Raw genomic sequence first — 18,875 nt, 5'->3', positions numbered from 1 at the left:
TACAAGAGGTTTGTAACATGTAGTTGAACACACGAGTGACCTTGTTCATGGAAAAAGAGGGGAATTGTTTATTGCAAACTAAGGTACCTTTGAACCAAGCAATTGATAGGGAAAAATATATGTTCTACTTGGGTTTGCACAATAGTTCGATATGGGTGGGTGGCTTGATAAATACATATAAACTTGGGGTGAAAGACTTGCTTTTATTAGGGAAGGTTACGAAAGATTGTACGTGATACATGTTGACCTACTAGTGCTAGAAGCAAGATGTTACGTTTTGCTAGTGGAAAGGTTGACTTTGGAGAAATTGAGGTAGGTCTAGATATGTCAGGTTGAGTTATTAGAATGCAAGCATCAAAAACCATAGTGAGGTAGGGAAGATTCTACCAAGGACCAGTTGACGACCACCAACTCTAGTAGTTAACATGCACCAGTTGTGATCAAACAAGTTGACCTAGGTGAGAGAAGCAGTGTAGGGTTGGATAGTGTTGGGTGTGAACATGTTGGATTTTAATCAATGCCCATGAACATTGGGCCAATAATGCAATATTAATAATTTAGGGGGCATAATGGGCATATATGAACATAAGGGGCTTATGATCAAAGTTGAGTTTATAGAACAACCTGTTGGCTACAAGTATAGATAGTCATGGAAAGAGTATGTTAGACACTATTATTATAAGACTACCATTGTGCTTCTCTATTTTGTACTTGTTTTCTAAGAAAACATTATTTTCTCTTTTGATGATGGGGTTTCTTGTTAAAATCAATGTTTTAAAACTCCAACTGGTTTGATTTTAATGACTTGCTCGTTGTAAAAATACATTAAATATTTATTTTTTTATGAGAAAACATAATTTTAAAGATTTTCATTCATGTTTCCAAACACAAAGCATTAGAATATAGAGAGAAGACAACATATGATCAAAGTAGGCTCATGAATATATCCATTATATCAAAATGGCACCCAATGCACTGTCCAATACATACATCATACATGATATAGAGATCAAAACAAAAACACATAACCAAGGAGGCTCTAAATGGCCTCGTCAACAAAAGTAAACTTTAAAACATCACTAGTCACCAGTACTACTGGCTACTGGTAGAGAAGCCACAGTTTAAAGAGCACTCCCCCAGGAAAACCAACTCATATGAAATAGCAGCGTTACATGAGTGTAGCTGGCTGCAAAGATGAATACAGTAAGGGTCAAGACATGTTAAAGAACCTGTGCAGCAGTGCAGTAATTTCCCATTATCAAAGAGGTCGCCAAGAATTGGCTGTGCAAGGTATAGGTACAACTGATGGGCTGATAGAAGAAACAAAACAGTGTGCACTGCCTTAATTCATGTATGCCTACTGAAATCTACGATCCCTTCAACCATTTTTGGTTGTTGAATGACATCAAAATATTTTTTTCCCCAATTCTCTTCTTGCTATATCCTTCAAATAGCAAAACTAGCAAGCCAAATTTTCAACACAAATCACTCTATGTCAAGTTCCTACTAGAAGCTTTGGCCGTCACTGGCTGGTTCGGCCGGTTTAACTCAGACTCGGTTGAGCCGGCCGGTTTGTCACCGAACCGGTCATTAGACCGGTTTTTCTGCCGACCAGGACTGACCAGGGATATGGCTTGGTCAGCTCGGACAAATCTGAGCCGACTCAGCCTTTTTTTAAAACAGTGGTTAAAATTTGGCAGCTCAGGGAGAAATTCCCTCCATTGGGAATCCTTCCTCATCCAGAGAAGCCCCTACTAGCCCTTGGAAGAATTTAATTTGGTCAAGGAAAAATATTATTTTTGATGTGAAACCCAAATGTGCACAAAAGTACATGTCAGCCTAAAAGAAAAATTGGGTCTCCACCACATATAAATACACATTATGTCACATCACTTGGCAAACATCATCACATCAGATCTTCTCTCCCTTGATCTGATTGGTTCGTACAAGTCTGAAATTGCAGAGTCCGAGCTCACACGTCCGAAGAGGAGAGTCTCTGTTGACCGAGTTTGACGTCTGTTTGGGACTGTTTGACCAGCGTTGACCGAGGAGATTTTGACCTTGTTTGAGCAAATTTCTGATCTATTTGGGAGGCTGATTTGACTGGAAGGTTGACCAAATTTTAATGAGCAGTTTGACCAGAGTTAATGCAGTCCTGCAGGTAGGGTTTGCGCAGGTCAAAGGTTGACTTTGAACGAATTTGTATGGGCAGAATTTTGACTGTTTTGACTGATTTTGACTGGAGAAAGGAGGCCACATCTTTTGGCAGGTTAACTGAAGCTTTTGGAGGACTGTTGACCGTTGACTGATTAGGGCTGCTGCTGCTGTTGACTTTGACCAGAATTGCAGACTTTGACTTTAGACCAGATTTGACTTGTTGGCTCATCTTTGACTGAATATTGATTGGTTGGTTTGGATAGTCAAAGATGTTGACCTTTGACTCTTTGATGATGAATTGGAACATTGTATCTCTCTGCTGAACATTTGATGACAATCTAATAGAAGGTGAATTTGGAAAGGGTTTTCCTCCTTGTGGGGTTTTTCCGTGGTCTTTGACCAAATCTTGTATCTCTCTTGATCTTGTTCTTGGCTGTCTTCTATTGTGCATTTGGATTACTGTTTTATATATAATTGCTTACTGTCGTTGCAAGATTGAATTTATTGGATAAAGTGATTGATAGTTGAAAAAGAATTTGTGTATGTGATTGTGCTAATCACGGAACACTGAAAAATTAACATTTCTTCCCATTCATAAGTTATCTTCCACTATTCTTTTCAGCTTCTCATGGTAGCATATTCTAATAACCTGTTTTACTATGGTTTTAGCATGTTTAGTTATGTACTTGATTGATTGCTAATTAATTCCCATTTATGTTTTTTGTTTTTGATGTATTTATTATTGTGATCAATGTTATAAGCTATTTCTTACTATGCATTAGTTTTGGTTATGGTATGTTAAGTATAGAACTGGTGTAAGTTTGTTTATTCAGTGTTAAGCTGACCATTTTGTCAGAAAATTTGGTATACTGGTTATTGTTTTTAAGTTGGAGTTGATTTGAGACTCAACGGTTAATCATTTGTGGACACTAATAAAATTTCAATTTCAATTTAATTGTGCTTTTTGACCTTGCGATGTATATAAGCATTTGAATGTCAGGAATAACCAGTTATCCAGGTATGTTTGTAGGGTTTGTTTCTGTGGGTGATTCCATCAGGCAGGCAGATTAGCAAATACTAGGTTTTTGGTTCTTTGTCATTTTTAACTTCATTGTGAAGCAATATGATGGCCACAATTTCATTGGAAACTGGTAATCTAAAGTTCAGTTGCTAAGAAGGTTGGTGTGCATTCATCACATATTCAACCAAGATATACAAGAATGTGAAACAAGTGAGTAGAGTTGGGACATGCGGTTAAAATTTTACGACACTTGATGAATAACAATTTTTTGAACTATATAGTATGAACTGTTTCTTGTTGAAATTCTCAACCTGCATTTATAGAACTATTGATAAAGGACTTATTTGTAAATATTATAGATTCTGCCGAACATGCTTTGTTGATATAGAAAGATTCCATGGAAGATGATTCCTGTTTTAGACATATTGAAGATTCTATAACAAATTGTTTATTTATTATGCCTACGGTCACTTCAGTAGCAATGGAATTTTTTGAGATTATTGAATTTTTGACACTTGATTGAAGTAGTTTTAGACTTTTCTCCAAAAAATTGAGAGTGTATGGCTTTGGTTACATGGTTCGAATTCAGATAATGCAAATTAGCTTCAGTCCCTGCACAATGGTGCTATTAGTATGTGTGTCTTCCTAGGAACATGAATGGCAGCCTCCTTGAGGAGGGTCTGCCTTTCTAGGTGCTCACTTTCCTAGTGAATGCACATTGGGTATGTGCTAGGAAATAGATTAATAATATTATTAATCTAGTTACTAACACTATGAGATGACCCTAGATTGTTACTCCTGAGCCCTAGGACATCCACTCATTATCAACAGTCAAAGGCAGAGAAATAGAGGTAAGGTCGCTCAGTCCTGTATTGTATGTCGACATACACTATCATGAATACTTGGCAAATTAAGCATACTGTAGATTGCCTTCTTCTACCCTTTAAACAATTGCATTGCATTTTTTTTTCCTTCTTTTCTTCACTCAAGAATACAATTTTGCTGCAGGGAATTCTGTTGACTGGTGCTCCTGGAACAGGAAAGACGCTTCTGGCCAAGGTGAGTAGAGCTTTTAATTTTTTTAGTATAAGTATGTTTGTTGCAAGCCCCTGGTCTGCTCCATAGTGGAACATTTTTTCCTTTTTGTGTAGTTACAACTAAAATTTTAAGGTACTCTGTGCTACGCTCTTTTTTGTGGTGCCTAGGAAAGGCTTATCTTCTGCTGTAACCACAGAAGTATGCTTCCCAATGCTGAATGATACAATTTACTTCATTATTGAAGAATGATTATATGTAAATGCTGACTCATGCTTAGAAGGTCCAAAAGAGGGAATTGAAAGCAGAAAGTCCAAGGAGCTTTACATTCAAACTTAGGATGAGTATGCAGGAATTGGAAAACAAACCAAGTTGTTGGTAGGAATGGTATTTGCAGGTTGGTAAGAGAGTGGCCACCTCCTTGACAAGATGAAACATGACAATCATAGCAAATGATACTTTGTAGTATAACTTTATCCATAAAATGTGAAGTACAACAAAAATCTATTTCTTTTCGAATTTCTAAGTACATGTTGTATTGAACTGCATATCCTGCAGCTGTTGAAGCTTTTTACAGTAGTGATGTCATCATCTCTTGCTGCATTTTTTCGAAATGCCCTTATAATTTGAATGTTAATGAGCATTATATTCTCAATGTTCCACCAAGACTCTGGGACGGGGAGACGCGGGTGCAGAGAGACGCACAAGGGGGACGTGTGGGAGTACCCTCAAATTTTATTGAAATTTAGGGGGGGACGGGGGGACATCGGGGTATATAATTTTTTCCTTTTTAATATATATATATATATATATATATATATATATATATTTCAAATTCATATTCAATAATGAAAGCATAAATAGAATGATACATACATAATTGAATTCAATAATGAAATACATTGATCCATACTCGTCATTCTTACTAATACATACATGATTCATTCATAAACCACAAAATTCAATATTGAAATACTCTGATCCATATTCATTATTCATTATTCACCATTCTAGAATCTACATTATTTTAAAAATTAAATTCATCATTCTAGATTCTAAATTGATTTAAAATTAAAATTCCTCATTTATCATTCTAGAATCTAATTAGTACTAAGCAAAACAGACCAATGTTGCACGAAGCGGAAGCGAAGCGGAAGCGTTTTTTGGAAGCGGGGACGCCGAAGCGTCATTTTCCAAAAATCTAGGAAGCGAAGCGTCCGCGGAAGCGTCTGCTATATATATATATATTTATATTTTTTTGCATTTATACTCAAAACAAACATCCCAAATACCAAATTAATTGTAGAAGACATGAAAACATGCATATTTTTGATTAATTATTCGAGCATCAACCATTTAGATGCATCAACCATCTAGAATCTAGATTCTTCTCCTTTTGTCTAGCCTTTGCCTCTACCTCGATTGTCTAGGGATATTAGTCAACATTGCCCAATTTTGATCAAACTACCTAATTCAAGACTTAAAATATGGTAGAAAAAGCTTAACATGCTTGATCGATGATTTTGACTTGATTGAAAGGTAATTTTTTGCTAAGGGCGTGCCGCGTGACAAAGGAGTTCAACAATAACACCACCAACACTAGGGTACATATAGGGCTTGGTGCTCTTGATTAAATGCTAATCGCATAACTTCATACTTGATATAATTTCATGAAATGCCACAATCCCATTGATCCTGAATTCCTGAAAACTGTTAAGTCTGCTGAATTTTGAATAGGATATGAAGTTCTATTTTCTCCATATGAAGTCCAATGAGGTTGGAACCACTCTCAAACATCCTGAGTCATTTCATGGTAATGTTAAAAATTTAAGTAAAATGATGAAAATGAAAAATAAAGGAGAATGTCACTTTTACTTTAAGAATTTAACATTACCATGAGGGAGCATCTGCTATATTTATATTTTTTTTGCCTTCATTCGTCACCCTAACCCAAGGTGGACCCACCCCCAACAAGCAAACTCACCTAAAATTAAAAAAAAAAATTGAAAAAAAATGATTTTCTAAACGCTTTTCCGGAAGCTTTTCTGGAAGCGTACGGAAGCGTCGGGAAGCGTACGGGAAGCGTACGCTTCCTCCTCCGAAGCGCCACGCTTCCGATGCCCGAAGCGCCGTACGAAGCGCGCTTCGGCGCTTCGGAAGCGACGCTTCCATACAACGCTTCCAAATTTCCAGGAAGTGTCTAAAAATGCCGAAGCAGCGCTTCCGAATTCGGAAGCGCCGCTTCCGGCCAAGCTTCCTAGGCGCTTTCGTACGGGACGCGCTTCGGGGCTTGGAACCGTGGGGGGGGGGGCACTTCGTGCAACACTGAAACAGACTATAATAGATACTGAAATCTAAAGACTGAACTATTAAATTGATATAACTAAAAGTAAAAAACGATGGAGTGACGAGTCTAAAAGTCACTCTAAAAAACATAGAGGGCTTGGTGCTCTTGATTAAAGACTAATTCCATACCCTTGTACATTGACAAAATGCAATGGAAACACTGCTATCCATCAAATCCTGAATTCCTGAAAAACTGTCAAGTCTATTGGATTTTGAGTGAGATCTAAAATTCTACTTTCTCCATATGAAATCCAATGAGGTTGGAACCACTCTCAAACATCCTAAGTCATTTCATGGTAATGTTAAAAATTTAAGTAAAAGGATGAAAATGAAAGATAAAGGAGAATGTCACTTTTACTTTAAGAATTTAAGTAAAAGGATGAAAATGAAGATAAAGGAGAATGTCACTTTTACTTTAAGAATTTAACATCTTAACATTACCATGAATTGCATAGCATTAGTAGGGAAATATGGTCAAACACTAGGTTTTCCCCGTCATAAATCATTGTTTACAAGCAAATTTAAGCCTTAAGGGGGGTGCATAGACCATTTTGAGGGGGGACGTCCAAGCGTCTCCCTTTTGGGGAGTCTGTCCCCCACACCAGGGAAACGTCCCCCTCTGCGTCTCCCCGCGTCTCCCCAAAAGGGGGATGCGGGGAAACGTTTCCCCAGACGTCCCCTTGTCCCGGGTGTGTGGGGTGCAAGGGGTGCGCGCACCCGACCCTGGGGGACACGTCCCCGTGGAACACTGTATATTCTAGCTGTGTATGCAATATTTTACCAGTCAAGAGGTTTTACTCCTTGCAGATCTTACTGAGGAAAACAATAGAAAGACACGTTTGAAGACACCCTACTTAGGTCTACGCACTTCTGGTCTTGGCATGTCTCATGAGCTTGGAGTAAACTAGTTGAATGAAACTCTAGAGTAATTAGCATGGAAACAGCAGTAACTTATTGATAAAAAAGGTTTATTTTCTCTCATGGTGCCCCAGTTTCTGTAATAACAATCCTTAGAATTGAATATCATAGAGGTATAGTATAATTATCTCATAATTTTTAACTACGCCATTGCAGTCTGGTTTTGACTATACTTAGTAGTTATGTAGTAGTTGCATTTTTCTATAATTAAGTATTTCCAATATTTTACCCTCTGTCATAACTTCTTGTCTTTTGAAGTTGCATTCCTTGATATCCACCTTATTTTTGAGCAAAAACCAATGCTGGAATATTACTTTTATTTCTCCATCTGCCATAGATCTTTTATATCACCAACATAAGCTGGCTCTGTATTAGTTTTTTGGTGTTGTGGCTTGTGATTTGGTCACGTTGATTGTTAATTTAGCATATCTGTCATTATGCATATGAATAAAATGATTGTGGTTTGTTTATTTCCGATATATTGTGCTGCCTAATAATTTAATACAATACATGTGCAGGCAATTGCTGGAGAAGCTGGGGTTCCTTTTTTCTATCGTGCTGGTTCTGAATTTGAAGAGATGTAAGTTGATCATTCTGTTTAATGAGTATAATGTTAGCAAAAGCAAGACTTATTTTCATGGTTCAAGGATAAAGTGTCTTTTCTCATGTTGAGTTTTTGGAATTGTGGAATCAAATTATAATTATAGAGAGGATTTGGATAACACAGGGGAAGGTTATGAAATTGTTAAGCTTGAAACAGGTCAGCATGTTTATATCAGGAGGAAGTAGCTGAAAAGGTTTACAAGAGAATTGGTAGAACTGTGGATAGAGGCAATAACATTAGAAATTTCTGTTGTGTGTTTTATTTTTTTCCTTTCACAACTTAATATTAATAAGGCTAATATTAGCCTTATAAAATTGCTACCCGGTTGGACTTGGTTCCAACTTAGGTGTTTTCCTGTTACAACCGACTATTAATAAGGATAAAGGTAGACTTTATTAAAATGACCTGTTAAGTTTGGTTCCAACTTAGTTGATTAAAGTGTTATTCATTGAAATCACCTTTGGAATTGGGGTACTTAATTTGTGTTGTCATGGCACTGTCGATGTTCAATTAGTAACTATCAATTGGTGGATTCCATATTGTGATCAAAATACCCTTTTCCCTGTTTGGAAATTAGGTCTGTGACAAGCTGGCATATTTTTAGGTGATTGTCTAACAATAACTGGTGCCTTTTTTCTGTTTCAAATTTTGTCTGCAACATTGGGGTGGTAGCTGATGGTGGAAAGAGGGACATGAATTTTCTTTTGTTGTTGTTGTTGTTGTTGTTGTTATTATAGTTTATTAGTTAACAATTTGTATTAAGAGAGAGTATTCAAATTATCATACAAAATAAAACTCCAGATGGCTGTAGAATTTCACTGTTGCAGGTTCCACTTGTGTGGATCTATCCTAGATCCTATTTTCCCTTGCTACCCTGTACATGATAAATTCTGATATGTATGACATTACATTCAAATTCGAAAGATATAAAAAAGAGACACTCATAATTCTGCTGTCAAACTGAAACCATCAACTCTTGTTGGAATATTCAGCAATACTGATGGGAGGAGGGGGAGTGGGGGTTGGTGAATCAGTATTTATAATTTCAACTTCAAAAAATTGTAAATGCATCCACAAATATAAAACAAAGCACATAAATATATTGAGCACAGAGATTTTTACGTGGAAGCACAAAGCGGGAGAAAACCACATAATGCTTTTCTTAATATATATATATATATAAAGTACATTCAAATTTATTAGCACTAACTGAAAGGAAGCACCAACTTCCTGGTTTTTCAGCACCAACTGAAAGGAAGCACCAAGTCCCTGGTTTATCAACACCAACTGAAAGGAAGCACCAACTCCCTGATTTATCAAAGGTTGTACAAGAGTCAATATTAGTCAAAGAAAGTGTGCCCTCCTGGTAGCTTCTCCTCTGTCCTTCACACTAGCACTCAGATTCCTAAACACGACCTTCTTAGCAACAAAACTTCCTATTGGAAAATCAAGATATTTGCAGATTATAGTTGATTCTCCTAACTTGATAATTACTTGTGATATTAGTTGGCCTCTTATTACTTTATTATTTGTTCTTCATCAAGCAACTAAGTCACCTGACACGGGGACACGTGACACGAAGGACATGGGGATTCAAGTGTCGGACAAGGAAACATTGACCCCCTGGAACAGGACATGTTAGGACATGTTATATATATATATATATATATATTAAATTAGATATTTCTTACACAAATTCTCATTCATGATACAAATTCATTCAGATCTTCATCTAGATGTAAGTTTTACAAAGTAACATTATGCATACAAATACAATTGTGACATAAATGATAAATCATAATACATATTCATCAATCATCCAATAGGAGAAAGACAAGATACTGTAGTTTTCTCATTAAGGCATCAAAATCAAAATGTGTACAATGTTACATAAGTAGTAGCAATGCCAATGGAAAATAGAAATAGCAAATACAAAACAACTACAAGCCTGAAGGCACTAAGTATCTCATGAGTCATCAATCCTCATATCAAAATCAGCATCACTGTACTCATCATCATGGTCACCACTTCTCTCTTCTGCTGCATCCTCCTCCTTTGTATCCAATGTCATCTCTACATCTGCTGGTGTGGAGGATGACCCCTCTACAATGTCACCATCATCAAAAGTGACAGGCTATAACACTGGCTCATTAAGATCCATGTTGGCCAATGCCAACTCAACACTGCTATCCAAACCCATATCATCAGGAAAGACATCCCACATCTCTGTCTTTCCCTTCAACCACTTATCCCTCTGCTTGTAAATAAGACGAAGGTTGTTGTGCACGTACACCATTATCTCTGCCCTGGACTGCTCAAGCATGCTCTTCTTGACACTATACAAATTCCCATATGTGCTCCAATTCCTCTTGCAACAAGAGGATGAAGTCACCTGAGAAAGGAGCCTCATGGCTAACTGCTGTAGAGGAGGGCTTGTTGCCCCATGAGTTGCCCACCAAGAATAGGGCTTCTTAGCCCCCCTGTCTCTAATCACATCATATCCTGCAAATCGACCAGTGCCAGTGGAAAAATCTGTAAAGGCATCCTCCACCTCATCAAGGGATGCTCTATCGTGAAAAATCCGCCTCAATGCAACTTTCCTCCCCTGTGAAATTTCCCCATCCATTTGAGGAGGGAATATGCAGGCAGGTCCACCATTCAACCACTTATGGCTGTAGCATTTTTGGGTTCAATGAGTGAGCCAAACAATGTAAAGGTGTGCAATTCTTGTCCCATCTGCTGACAAGAATATCTTGTATGGTGGTGAAGAAGGCTTTTGATGATGTCTCATACTCGGGGCATTCGCTCTATAAAATAATGCTCCTCATAGACTCAATCATGGAATCCCATCCCTCATAAACCTCTCTTAGGATGGGTTGGTCTGTATCTGCAAATCAAAGCAGAGAAATGATAGGGTCCATGATCTGAATAAGTAGATCTACCCTCTCCCACCAAGCATCATCTAACACTATGTCCTTCACTCTTTTTGAGGCTGCTTGATTTGCCTTTCTCCAAAAAGACCAAAACTTTGAAATAACCATGGCCCCAAGAGCGGTCTTGACCTCCCTCATCCTCTTCAACATGATGAATGAAGAGGCAAGCTCTGTATCCGCAATCTTGAACAATGATAGATTGGGTATACTCCTTGTAGATAGTGAGGGCATTTGTATGATTTTGTACAAAGTTGCGGATATGCTGTGCATCCTCAATAATGCTTCCAATCCAAAGTACATCAGAAGCAATAGATTTAAGTGCTAAATTCAAAGAATGGACAATGCAAGGTGTCCAAAATACCAATGTTGTGAAAATCGCTATTGGGATTAAATCAACGAGGGTCTAAAATCAGAAAAATTCATAAAAATCAGAAAAAATCAGTAAAAATCAGAAAAATTAAAAAAATAAAAATTAAAAAAACAAGATTTTGTTCCCAAAAAATCAGGATTAAATTGTGATTTTTTCAAAATGAAAAAATCATTGATTTAATTGGACGATTTAATCGTTTCAGCGAAAAGATCGCGATTTTCGCAACACTACAAAATACTTGTGGATATTTAGCTTCCACAATCATGCCAGCAACCTTGCAAACAGGTGCATTATCTGTAATGATTTGCACACAAGAATCAACACCAACATCTTCAATAACTTTAATAAACAATTCACCCATATATTGTTCATCCTTGTATTGTCCAAGTGCATCCACTGATTTCAAGAAAATTGGACCATTCAAGGAAGACACCATGAAGTTGATGAGTGGGTGCCATGCTGAATCTGTCCATCCATCAGAAACAATGCTAACAACAGATGTTGGCCATGCTGATTTAATAGGCTCAAGCATTTTGTCAACCTCTTTCTTTGCCTTCGTCAACAATGTGGTTCTAAGCTTCTCTGACCTAGGAGGCACATATCTTGATGGAGCCCCTTGAGTTAGAGCTTGACAAATATCAATAAATAAAGGTGAGCGTACAACATTAAAGGATATGAAGTTCTGATAGAAAAAAATGCAATGGTGAGATCAAGCTCTTTTCGTTTCTCTTTCTGAAAAATCTTGTCCATTGAACCAAGTGCCATTGCCTTTCTTTTTGTTGCTTGTCCCCCACCAAAACTGTCAAATGGAAATTTGTTGCTGCTTTTCCTCAAGAATGGAAGGGGGTCTTCATTCTTGTTTTTTTAGATGTTGCAGCCACGTTTGCCATACCAATGTTGGCATCTTTTTCCATTTCCTTCTTCTTAGCTAAAGACACCTGTGTACATGTTGCAATTCCACAACTTGTTAAAGCCAACAAATGAGCTCTCACATGGAAATATGTGCTCATGAAATGAGTTTTGCAATAGTTGCATTTCCAGGCAACATTGCCTCCTCCCTTCAACTTGCTGCCTGGCCCTTGCTCTCTTGTGACATATTTCCACAAGCGATATTTGTTATCTTGAGGCTGCTGTCTTCCCTCAACATTTGAAGTTGCTGTTGCAACCTGTAAAGTTTTGTAGATGTTCTATGCTAAGAGCAATTTCACTTTTCTCACAGCAATCATACAAGTAGATAAGCAAAATGCAGATAGAACATATAAGCAGATCTTACAGAAGACAAATCAGAAACAAGAAAAATGTATGTGTTTGTTTCGGCGGTCAACAGGATGCTTCAACCAGCAAAGTCTCCTTTGGTCAGCCAGCCCAGCATGTGTCACAACAACCCTCCAACCAGTAGATGAGTCAACCCAAGTCAGTTCTACAAAAGTCAACGCTGTCCTGAAAAGTCAACGCAGGGGCAGCAAGCTAAAAGTCAACGCAGCAGCAAAACGGTCAACCCTTTGACCTCGATTTTTGTGCCAGGTAGTATGGCCTTCAAAAATCGAACCTCCCACAAGTTTTCAGCTTGTTTGGACCAAGCGTTGACCAAAGTCAACGCTGGTCAAACTTCTGCGAAACCCTAGCAGCAGAAAAATCCTCTTCGTCCTTCCCACGTGTGGCTGAAATTCGTCCTCCAGGTAGCTCGTACTTTTTAGGATGAGAGAGGAAGATGTGAGTTGTTTTTGTGTGATCAAATTCTCTCCAACTTTTCCTGTATATATATATATCCATCAATGAGGGTGTGTGACACATCTGTTGGGCATGTGAGCCTACATTACAAAACTGGCTGACCTTTGCACATATAATTTATTAAGAATAATAAATTCAAAATATAAGTTCTGCTCATCGGATTAAGACTATTTTTATATGGATTTTACACCTCTCAGAAAGAGGAATCCAACAAAAATATTAGCCTCTTAATCTGAGCATCAGAACATGGAGTTTGGACCTAGTTGTCCAAATTTAACACTCCCTCTCAACTAGGGAGAACTCCATCTATTAGTGCAATTAACATCGTGAGTCATCCCGCCGAAACTTGCTTTGCTGGCTTCTTTATTTCAGAACAGAAGTGGGTCAGTCACAAAGACATCATTCCCCGACTGACATAATCAGTCCAGAGGTCCCAGACCTCACAAATCTTGATCCCAGATCAAGTGGTTGGACCATGCCATCCTAGATAGAGAGTACGGCAATCTCTGATGCGTCCATCAGTCTTTGCTAATAGTCTCTAGCTTTTCCACACCTCATTGGCCAAATGAGAGGTACTTCCCATGAGCCCTGAACTCAATGGGTAGGATGCATATGGGGCACAGATTAAATGAGTGGCGAACCAGCTCAATAATCACAAGGGTGGGGCAGAAGCATTATGAGTGCTTATAGCTCCAAGAAGCTATCCCCAAAGCCCCCCAGAGCTCCCAGAGCTCATTGTCCAACAGGACCCACATCATAGGGTCTTTCCACGACACCAAGACTCTCACGGAAGGTTAGGAACTTGACCTTCCCCAGGGGCTTAGTGAGAATATCCCCGACCTGCTCATCAGTTCCTATATGATCGAGCCTTACGGCGCCTCGCTGTACCATATCCCGGATAAAGTGGTACCTGATATCAATATGCTTGGATCGGTCGTGGAACACAGGATTCTCAGTCATACGAATCCCACTCTGATTATCACAGAGTATTACAGTGGTATCTAGCACATGTTGGAACAGCTCACTAAAGAGCTTCCTCAACCAAACTGCTTCACAACAGGCCATACTAGCAGCAAAGTATTCGGCCTCCGCGGTGCTCAAAGCCATCGACTTCTGCTTCCTGCTCATCCATGAGATCGAAGCAGACCCAAGATTGAAACAGCATCCAGATGTGCTCTTACGATCCACCACACTGCCAGCCCAATCGGCATCAGTATATCCCCGGAGTATCACACTCCCGGCAGTGTATCTCAGCCCATGGTTTATCGTGCCCCGAAGATATCTCAAAAGATTCTTGGCACCAACCCAGTGAAAATGATGAGGCTCAACCATCTGTTGACTCAAAGTATTCACTGCAAAACATATGTCCGGACGGGTGTTCACTAAGAACATCAAAGCTCCTATGAGTTGACGATACTCAGTAGGATTGGCCAAGATAGGCCCTGCAGCGCTGCCACTCAACTTCTTAAAGTTGAGTTCCATTGGTGTCGACACGGACTTACAGTCCACCATCCCAAATCTTTCCAGAAGCTTCACAATATACTTTCCTTGAGAAAGGAAAATCTCTCCAGGTCTCTGCCAGACCTCCAGGCCTAGGAAATAGTGCATCAGTCCTAGGTCTTTCATCTCGAACTCAGCAGCAAGCTCCCTCTTACATTGATGAATGAGAGGGTCATCACCTGTCAGGAAGAGGTCGTCCACATACAGCACTAGAATGAGAGGCTTTCCTTCCTCAACCTTAAAGTAAAGGTTTGGATCAGCATTGCTTCGAGTGAAGCCCAGCTTCATCAAGTAACTATCCATCCTCTCATACCAAGCTCTGGGTGCTTGCTTTAACCCATAGAGGGCTTTCTTCAACCTGCAGACATAAGTGTCTCGATCTTGAACTTCAAATCCCAGAGGTTGTTCTACATACACCTCTTCCTTTATTGCACCATGCAGAAAAGCAGTCTTGACATCCATCTGATGAAGACTCCATCCTTGCGTAGCAGCAAGGGCTATGATGGATCGGATGGTGGTATATCGAGCCACAGGTGCAAATATATCGTCATAGTCAATTCCTTCCTTTTGAGAGAAGCCACGGGCAACAAATCTTGCCTTAAACTTTTCAGCACTCCCATCAGATCCATGTTTAATCTTGTAGAGCCATTTAGCGGTGACAACAGATTTGTCCTTCGGTCTCGGGACCACATCCCAGACATCATTCTTCATAATAGCCTCATATTCTTCATGCATAGCATCCTTCCAGACTTGATGCTTGATGGCTTCTTCAAAAGATCCAGGTTCAGATTGTATAATAGTACTCATGGCAGCTAGATACCCTTGGTATCTACACGGCTTCTTGCTTTCTCGGAATGTTCCCCTTGGGGCAGCATGACCCTCAGCATCTTCGAGGGTGTCCCTGAGCCATGATGGCCTCTTTCCTAGAGAAGGGGAAGGATCAATAGGGTCCATTGGCTCTTCAACATCAGGCATAGTCTCATCCTGGGGTTCTTCCAGATTTCCAGGTCTTTCTTCATGGTTTTCTTCAGATCTAGGAAGATCTACTACTTTCTTCAGGGAAGCATCTTCGTCAAAAGTGACATCATGGCTTATCTCTACTTCCCTTTGACCAGGTACATAGACTCTATATGCCTTAGAAGTCTCACTGTAGCCCACAAACATTCCTTTCTTCCCAGTAGCATCCAACTTACTTCTCTTTTCTTTCGGCACATGAAAATAGACAGGACATCCAAAAATTCTAAAATGTGAGACATCAGGTTTCTTACCAGAGAAAACCTCTTCGGGAGTTTTGGAGTCCAAAGCGGAATGAGGGCATCGGTTTTGAATGTACACAGCAGTATTTGCAGCTTCTCCCCACAGAAACTTTGGAAGACCCTGGTCACATAGCATGGCACGGGCAGCTTCCACAATAGTCCTATTCTTGCGTTCAGCAACACCATTCTGCTCAGGAGTATATGCAGTGGTAGTCTCCCTCTTAATGCCAGCTTCTCTGCAAAAGTCTTTGAACTCATTTGACTCATATTCAGTGTCATTGTCAGTCCTCAAAATCTTGATCTTCTTTCCGGTCATATTTTCCACCAAGGCTTTGAAGGTACGGAACCACATGAAAGCCTCATCCTTCTTCTTCAAGAAGTATATCCAGGTTTTGCGAGAGAAGTCATCGGTAAATGTCATATAGTAAGAACATCCCCCCAGGGATGTTACAGGAAACATACCGGAAAGATCAGAATGGACCAGTTGCAATATCTCAGATGTCTTTGTGACACTTGAGGGGAAAGGTCCCCTTGTATGTTTTCCTTCAGCACAGCCCTTACATACACCTTTATGATTATTTCCAAAATCAGGCATCCCTGTCACCACCTTCCTTGCTTCGGGAAGAGCCTTGTAATGAAGTTGTCCAAATCTTCGGTGCCATAGTTCGGTTTGACGGATAGTATCACAAGTCATAGCTCCTAACGGACTCCCTCCAACCTGGTAGAGTGTACCAACTCTAAAACCAATTGAGATAGCTTCCTTGAAGCTCTTCTTCCACATGAGTACCTTTCCATCAGAGAAAGTTACATTGAATCCTTTGTCTTCCATGGCAGATACAGACACAAGGTTCTTCTTCAATTTGGGTACATAGAGTACATCTTGTAGATGGAGGACTTGTCCTTGAGACAAGTGGAGGGTCACAGTCCCGGTCCCTTTCACAGGATAAGTGGCATTATCCCCAAGGGTAATTTCTAGATTAGTATCCCTTTCAACCATATCAGAAAGTGCTTCCTTGAATCCGGTGATGTGTCTTGAGGCACCACTATCGATTAGCCAGACATCCATAGTGTCGGGCGGAGATGCAGCTGAGAGAGCAGATATTAGAATATACTCATTTCTTTTATCAACAACATTAGACTCCTCATACCTGGTATTTCTGGTCCTTTTAGAAGGTGGATGGTTTCCTTCAAAGTGAGCCTTCCTCTTTCCTTTGGATTTGTCATTTCTTTGATTCCCATTCCTTCGGTTGTTGTTGTTGTCGTCACTATCGGGAGAATTCTTCTGGAAGGGGCATTCTCTAGCATAGTGTCCAGTCCTATGGCAGGTGAAACATTTACCCTTCTTCTTTTGAGTCTTAGTCCTTCCTTTGTCCTTGGAACCACCAGAGTTCTTCTTTCGGGAATGAGCAACATAGGCAGCATTTCTTTCATTATCAAATTCCTTCATCCTTGTTTCTTCTTGCATACATCTAGACAGAAGCTCATCAAAGTTAGGGATGGTATTATTGTTGAGAATGGTAGTTGTGAATACTTTCCATTCATATGGAAGTCCTCCAAGTGCGGTGAGAACCATCTCACGATCAACTATTGTCTCCCCAATAGCTAGCAGATTATTCCTGGTTTCGGTCAACTTCATAAAGAAAGTTTGAATAGACTCGTCTCGGCCCTTCTTCATATTCTTCAACTTGTTCTTGAGGAATAGCACTTGGTTCACATTGTTTACTCGGAACATAAGTATCAGTTTGTCATACATCTCCTTGGATGTGCCTAGTTCAGATATGTAGGCAACCAGACTCTTATTTATGGATTCCCTGATCAGCAGTTTTGCTCTGATTTCTCCCTTCTTATACTTGTGTTTAACAGCAGCAGAGGCATTTGATGGAGGTTCTTGAATCTTCCCTGTCACATGATCTAGGAGATCATGATCTTCTAATTTGAGATCTAATAACATCTTCCAGGCATGGAAGTCATCACTTCCAGTCAGCTTGTCATTCTCCCTGAATTCAAGCTTAGAGGAATCCATTTCCTTCGATGATGATTGCTATAGATAGAGTTTGTCTTCACCTCAGCTCCGATACCATGTAAAGTTTTGTAGATGTTCTATGCTAAGAGCAATTTCACTTTTCTCACAGCAATCATACAAGTAGATAAGCAAAATGCAGATAGAACATATAAGCAGATCTTACAGAAGACAAATCAGAAACAAGAAAAATGTATGTGTTTGTTTCGGCGGTCAACAGGATGCTTCAACCAGCAAAGTCTCCTTTGGTCAGCCAGCCCAGCATGTGTCACAACAACCCTCCAACCAGTGGATGAGTCAACCCAAGTCAGTTCTACAAAAGTCAACGTTGTCCTGAAAAGTCAACGCAGGGGCAGCAAGCTAAAAGTCAACGCAGCAGCAAAACGGTCAACCCTTTGACCTCGATTTTTGTGCCAGGTAGTATGGCCTTCAAAAATCGAACCTCCCACAAGTTTTCAGCTTGTTTGGACCAAGCGTTGACCAAAGTCAACGCTGGTCAAACTTCTGCGAAACCCTAGCAGCAGAAACCCTAGCAGCAGAAAAATCCTCTTCGTCCTTCCCACGTGTGGCTGAAATTCGTCCTCCAGGTAGCTCGTACTTTTTAGGATGAGAGAGGAAGATGTGAGTTGTTTTTGTGTGATCAAATTCTCTCCAACTTTTCCTGTATATATATATCCATCAATGAGGGTGTGTGACACATCTGTTGGGCATGTGAGCCTACATTACAAAACTGGCTGACCTTTGCACATATAATTTATTAAGAATAATAAATTCAAAATATAAGTTCTGCTCATCGGATTAAGACTATTTTTATATGGATTTTACACCTCTCAGAAAGAGGAATCCAACAAAAATATTAGCCTCTTAATCTGAGCATCAGAACATGGAGTTTGGACCTAGTTGTCCAAATTTAACACAACCCCACTTGCAATAGAGGGAACACTTGCAGACCCTGATGAAATTGGAAAATGAGGGGCATCTCCA

At 39.6% G+C, this 18,875-nt stretch overlaps 1 protein-coding gene across 1 annotated transcript in view; it reads left to right on the top strand.

Moving 5' to 3' along the window:
• FTSH11 (FTSH protease 11) overlaps positions 1-18,875 on the top strand; it is a 310,557-nt gene that overhangs the window by 112,425 nt on the left and 179,257 nt on the right. Inside the window, exons 5-6 of the mRNA XM_089436336.1 lie at positions 4,187-4,237; positions 7,996-8,057. Coding sequence (XP_089292462.1) covers positions 4,187-4,237; positions 7,996-8,057 — 113 coding nt within the window. The remainder of the gene's footprint in view (positions 1-4,186; positions 4,238-7,995; positions 8,058-18,875) is intronic.

This window comes from Pinus tabuliformis, chromosome 5_2 (assembly GCF_031772625.1).
Source record: "Pinus tabuliformis cultivar Carrire ecotype Pingquan chromosome 5_2, CPIR1, whole genome shotgun sequence".
NCBI lineage: Eukaryota > Viridiplantae > Streptophyta > Pinopsida > Pinales > Pinaceae > Pinus > Pinus tabuliformis.
The sequence above is the reverse complement of the archived record's forward strand: the minus strand, read 5'-3'. Positions and strand labels throughout refer to the sequence as shown.